Below are 6646 nucleotides of genomic sequence, written 5' to 3'. Positions count from 1 at the left end.
AGGTGAGAATGGCTTAACTACCATTCGCAAGGCCTCCCATCACATCACCTTAAAGGTGAGAATGGCACTAGTGCCATTCTCAAGGCCATCCATCTCATTACCTTGAAGGGGGAGAATGGCACCGTTTTCATTCTCCCTTACATTTAAAGAATAATGGTAGTGGTGTCATTCTCAAGGCATCCTATCATTTTGATTGAAGAGAAGAATGGCACCACTGCCATGTTAAGGTTTCTCATCACCTTGAAGAAAAGAATGGCACCACTACTATTCTAAAGGCCTCCCATCACCTTAAAGGGAAGAATGCAACCGTTGCCATTCTAAAGGCCTCCCATCCCATTCTAAAGGCCTCCCATGCCATTTCCTTGAAGGGGATAATGGTAACACAACCATTCTCCCTTATATTCTTTAAAGAATGGCAATGGTGCCGTTCTCAAAGCCATTCTCCCTTACGTTCTTTGAAGGGGAGAATGGCACCACAACCATTCGCCCTTACATTCAAGGAAGAATGGCAGTGGTACCATTCTCAAGGCCTCCCATCAGCACCATGGGGAGAATTACACCACTTTTATTTTTCCTTATATTCAAGGAAGAATAACAGTGGTGCCATTCTCAAGGCCTCCCATCCCATCACCTTGAATGGGAGAGTGGCACCACTTCGAGTACGTCAATGCTATGAGCAAAAAATTACGAGCAAGATTCTTTCGAGCGAGAAAAAGAAGACCGACACCCAACTATAGTTCTCTTTGAAACTACAGGTGGTGACAAACGAGAGAGAGAGAGAGAGAGAGAGAGAGAGAGAGAGAGAGAGAGAGAGAGAGATTGTAAGATAGATTGAACATGTAGTCATGGCAATCCACCTAATTGTCACCATAAGATCTACCAAGCAATAAGACCTATGTATGTGTGTGTATGTATGTGTAGTGTGCATGCATATGTGTGTGTATATATGTGTGTGAGTCTTTTAATTCACTTTTATATGTGCGCACAAAAATGACCAAAATAGCATAATTAAAACATAATATTAAAATCACTTGTAGCAAAGATGTCCAAAACTTAAGGCAATACACGTAATTCATGGAAGGGAAAAAAAAACCCTATTATTGCAGTTATTCTGAAATAGCAATGTCATCTACAAAATAACATTTTGGTCTCTTCTTAGTTTGCCGAGTAGTGTGATCATAACGAGTGTCTGCCTCCATCTCTCTTGCCATGCTCTCTGCATAAGAAGGCAAACAACTACAAAATGGTCAACAAATATTGAACCTTATCATCTGAATATTTCAAAATTCCATGGTGCTTTCAAAGCATAGAGATACTCACTAGTCCAGTGGAACATCTGTGATTGCCAAACTCTCCTCATCATCCCCAAGCAAATCTCCAAACCCACCACCCAAGTCAGCAGTTCCAGTGCTGACTTTATAGTAATTATCTACAAATGGCATCAAATGACTGGTACATATCTCATCATCTCTCTCAATCACCATGCACAATCGTGCACTGTGCATAGCAGCTCTCATAACAGAGCCAGTCCCACCTCCCATCTCAAGCACTGAGCCTAAATGTGGACATAAGGCCTCCATGAAGAACAACATCAGGGGGACACTCTTTTCAAGTGGGCCCCTCCAACCTCCACTCTTACCATCACGCTTAGCCCTTGCAGATGAAGGCAAGCAATGGACCAAGACCTCTTTGGAGAAGTCTAAGTCCAACGCTTGTCCTACCTACAAAAAAGAAAAAGAAGCAAACACAACTAAATTATCCATTCAAGGAATGCACAACACAATAGCACAAACCGCACAAACCTTACACTTTATAACTTACCTTTTGAGCATTCAAAAGGTTAACAACTGGTTTTTGGCCAGCCTTATGGAAGGCCACCACATGCAGCAATGTCATCTACATGTAAATACAATAATGAGAGAGAGTATTATTTTCAACAACTTGCAAGCTACTTAATAAACATCAATATAAATGTACATGGTAGCATTACCTTTGTAGACACTCCTAGTCTTGTTTCATAGCTGTAAGGCTCTGAAGAGTTTAAAGCCCAACGAAATCCGGCAACCATGCGTGTCCTAGTAGCAACTCGCTCCACAAGAGAAAGGTGAGTAGGACTAGTGATAACCAAAACCCAACCCAAGTCATCCATCACAGCACTGGCCACCACCAAAGAACTCTTTATATGATCCTCACTAATTTGATTCCAATAAGGAATCCCATCATCAAAGCCTGCAACTGGAGTTCCTGAGAAAAGACAATCCAAGAAAACAAGCCAAAATAGAAAGCAAGTTTCAAAAAATGTTACAAATAAGAGGTGTGCCAAGAGAGAGGTTCCATTGGAAAAGGGGGCAGGTCTTTACAAACCTGTTGGCAAATCAATGACAGTGAAGTCAATGCTCCAACTACATGGCTTGCCTCCTCTGAATTTTTGTTGTAGGGAGTGACTCATGAAAAGTTGTCTCATGACTTCAAAGCCCTCCTTGAAATTATGCTCTAGCAACTCTTTTCCCAACTGAATATAGTCATATGTCCATACATTCACTTGACTTCTCACACCAAGCCTCTCTTGCTCACGAAAAGCAGTCAATGAAACAAACCCCGATGGATTTGCAATACTTCTTGGAACTGCATGATCAAGCACTATATGATCCAGAAAACCAAAAAATGCATCCATTTAAAGAGTACACATTTGTAACATTATATGCAATCCTACATCAATATAGTAAACTTACCTTGACTCTCATTCACAGGCTTATTTGGTGGTCGTCCCCCCTTATTTGAGGCTTGAATTTGTTCCTGTAGGTCCTTTTCCTTCAAGGCTCGCAATTCTTCATCGATCCTTTTCTTCTCCTCCTCATTAACAGAACCTGAAGAACCAGAGTCAGACATGCACTCCCCCTTCAAATGCCGCAAGTATATCTCTTTGTCCTCTTCCAAACATTCCCCCCTCTTCATGTCCAGCCACCAAGGGCACTTCTTCCTCTCCCACTCAGTTATCATCAAAGCCCCACCTGTCTGGTTGTTTTCTCTAAAGATAGAACATGAGTACATGCTGAATGTAGAATCCACTGTCCATGCCTTACAAACATGAGGCAAGAAAGGCATTTTCTTTGTAGAGATAAGCATCAGCAAACATCTAAACCCAAGCAAAAAAACAAACTTTTAGAAAAGCATAATATTACAATATTTCTAAACAGCAATACCACTAAACTTGATATCTTATTTCTCACCTGTAGACCAAACGTCTAGAAGCATTTTTTAAGTCAACATGTTTTGCTGCTGGCGTTGCCACATTCATCTCTCTCTCAAATGAATAAAACAATACAGCTCGATACCTCCCAACAATGTCCATGAAGTATGTTTCCAAACTTGGTTCTTGAGGCAATGTCAGTTTCTCCTTGCCGATATTAGAATCCACCACCTGTTTTACCAATCTGGCTGCATCCTCTAGCAATTGGTCCATCCACACCTCCTTGGCCAACCATGAAATGTATTGATGGTCTCCAAGAGGCATCCCATAAGATTGCTTTACAGTCATCTTGTCCTAGAAGCTTTAGCATTGAGCATTTAAGAATTGGAGAACATGCTGCTGAGGATAGTGCATATAATTTCTCCAAACTAATTTTATATTGGGGCTCTTCAAAGGGAAGCTTCCACAATATCTCAAACCATTCTTTGCCATTTGATGGATTAACCACCGAAAGCATCTAAGACATAAAAGCAATATCCTTTTACACAAAAGCTTAAATAGCCAGTCATTCCTTTAAAACTCAAAAGAAAGGTATCCAAAAATACATGAAAGTGAATATCAACAAACCCTTATCATTTTTCTATTGTAAGTCTTGATAACATTCTTCTTTGCCTTTGTCACCTCCACATCTCTATCCTCTTTGGAAAGTCCTGGATTGATCTTCTTGCATGCTACCTCAAATGCTGTGTCCCATTTTCCCTGCAATAAAAAATGAAAAACCCAAAAAACAACAAAAAGTAAAAAAAAAAGAATCATAGAATGAATTGAAACCACTTTCTCAAAAGAAAACCTACCGCAAAAACCATGCGGCCTAGTATTGACTGGGTCAAGGGATACCACACCCTTTTTCCCATGCTTGCCTCTCTTGCTCTCACGGAGGCAATGTGATTCTTTTCCGCTTCAGTGAAACTCTCCATGAGAGGTGTCTCATCCAATGCACAAAGGGTACTTGTGTGATAGAGATAATCCTTCAGATTTGTAATAACAATGGCCTCTTCATGCATCCTAAATAAAGATTGACAATAGTCAATACTAACAAATCCTAGTGCAAAAATACAAATTGAAAAGAAATTCATTCATTATATAGAGAGATATGGGAGAGAATCTTACAAGTTAATTCTCTGTAGAGTAGCCACAAGAACCTGCTCATCTTTTTCATTTGGTACAATGAACTCAGCTTGAACTCTGATATGCTTTCCCTTGTTATTTGCAAAACTCTCATTGATACACTCCATCCAAGCTGCAGTCCTGTGATTACCCTCCCATACAAAAAACATTTTCCCCCTCAACATAGACCACTCTTCCTTAGATTCAAGCTCCTCCTCAAACTCAGCATTGATAGCCTGCCAATGCCTATCCCAAGTACTTGTTATTGTTTCATCAACATCCAAGGTAGACCCATCAGGCAAATTAGTTGACAGAATCAAGCTACCCTTCATTGCCATATAGCCCTCTTTTTCCAAAACTGACTTTAATCTGGACAAATCACGTCTAAGCTCTCTAACCCTTTCATTTATCCTGCACCTGCAAAGGGGAATCCTAGGTGCTAGAATTCCAGGATTAAGAGCCAACCTAGACAAAAAGTCAGAACCATCTGCCTTAGAGATTGCTTGAGGAATCAGCTCGTCAGGTGTATCATCCTTATCTTTTGAATCATCTTGTGTAGCTGCAACATGAACTAGTTCTTTACTAGTAGCCAGATTTGTGTCTTCAACCATTTGTTCATCCTCTTGTTTATCTTCAAGATGCTCCATGCTCTCAGTAGGCTCCATGGTTGATTTCTTGGTACTAGCATTAGATGCTGCAAGAGTTTTTCTCTTTCTAGTCTTCACTGCCTGCAAGAATATATATATATATATGATAGAGAGAAAATATTGGGTTTTTCAATTACATGCCATTTAAAGAAGCCAAAAGTCTCTTTGCAAAAACACATACACCCATGCCTGTTATAAAAGAAAGCCACAAGGGCAATAACTTTGCAATGACCACAAGGGCTGTAACAATCTACATCCAAAAAGCTCTAGGATAGGCAGAGCATAAGCACACAAAGGGACACTTTCGCCATAGCAATCTACATCTCTACATGACTACATGCAATGTTGTTTCTTGATTGGAGCAGCCTTTATGGTTTTTGGCCAGCCTTATGGAAGGCCACCACATGCAGTAATGTTTCTTGTTTGGAGCTATATCTTTTGGAGAAAGTGTGCAACGTTGCTCCCTCCTGCTAGTTTCGCCAGCGAACTATGTCTTCCACACCTCTTCTTTGTCTCCACACTAGCAATGCACATCAGTAAGATGTTGTCAACCTGATCCACGAAATCCCCTGCTCCTTGAGCTACTTGGGGGAGGACAAGCTTGTGCCAGGGGACATTGTGGAGCAGGTTCATGTGGGCAGTGTGACCCTGACTGCTCCCTTTACAGGGGGGAAAGCAGGGCTCCAACTCGAGCTCCGCCGGCTTTACAAGGTTGGGGACACCCATGCCCAGGTGAAGGTCAGACGGCTCAACAACAAGCATGTCAAGATGCAGGTCTCCATTGTCCCCCACGACTCTGGCATGATGAGAAAGCAGTATGCTCTCAGAGCAAGCAATGATGCCAATCACGTGGTCACCTTCATTGACTCCACTGAGGCTGAGAGTCTCTTGATCCAAGGTAAGCATGTTTTCTCCCCTCCAAAAGAGCGTTTTAGGGTAAGCATGCATAATTATATACATTCATACCTAGTGCATGCATTCAAATATGCACATACATGAGGCTAAGGGTCGCTTGATCCAATTGTTTCAGGTGTAGGCATACATAACTACACAAGTGCATTAATACATACACAATACATAAGGCTGAGAGTCTCATGTATGTACATACACATACGTACAAGCATATGGAGGGACTGCAAACTGAACCACACACTGATTGAGTAGGAAGAAGATTGATGCAATGTTGTTCCCTCCTGCTAGTTTCGCCAGGGAACTATGCAGGAGGAGCATTGGAAGTTCTCTCAAGCCACATTATCCGCAAGCTGTTAACATCATGCGCATGCAACAGCTCCTCGCAAGCAACATCATCCCTCCTACTAGTTTCGCCAGCGAACTATGCAGGAGGGACCATTTAAGAGTGAACATTCAAGAGGAAAAATGCACCTCTTTTCTTTTTGGAGCCATTCTTGGCGTAGGTCGTGGATGCTCCTGCGTGGCTCGTGGATGCTCGTGCAGTCATACGATACTATGGGTTTCCCAACAAAATTCCGTGCAGACGTTTTTGCATTCCCAATAGAATTGCTCCACTACGATAGCATCCTGAGCAACTACACAGGAAAAGGACATCATAACTACATAAGTGTAGCTGTTGTTGCTCAAACGGTGAAGTATGAAGTATGAAGGCTGAGAGAGAGAGAAGGAG

At 41.6% G+C, this 6646-nt stretch overlaps 1 protein-coding gene across 1 annotated transcript; it reads right to left on the bottom strand.

Annotated features, from left to right (window-relative positions):
• Nucleotides 1–1160: 1160 nt before the first annotated feature.
• On the bottom strand, nucleotides 1161–5022 carry LOC147619765 (uncharacterized). The gene is made up of 10 exons (XM_086772763.1): nucleotides 4361–5022; nucleotides 4045–4255; nucleotides 3818–3949; nucleotides 3533–3707; nucleotides 2733–2867; nucleotides 2365–2625; nucleotides 1991–2244; nucleotides 1822–1896; nucleotides 1321–1721; nucleotides 1161–1216 (listed from the first exon to the last, which is right to left on the bottom strand). Coding segments are annotated over exons 1-10 (2307 nt in total). The 3' UTR covers nucleotides 1161–1215.
• Nucleotides 5023–6646: the final 1624 nt, after the last annotated feature.

The sequence above is a fragment of the Cibotium barometz genome, chromosome 32 (assembly GCF_041138505.1).
Source record: "Cibotium barometz isolate CiBa-2024 chromosome 32, ASM4113850v1, whole genome shotgun sequence".
Classification (NCBI taxonomy): domain Eukaryota; kingdom Viridiplantae; phylum Streptophyta; class Polypodiopsida; order Cyatheales; family Cibotiaceae; genus Cibotium; species Cibotium barometz.
The sequence above is the reverse complement of the archived record's forward strand: the minus strand, read 5'-3'. Positions and strand labels throughout refer to the sequence as shown.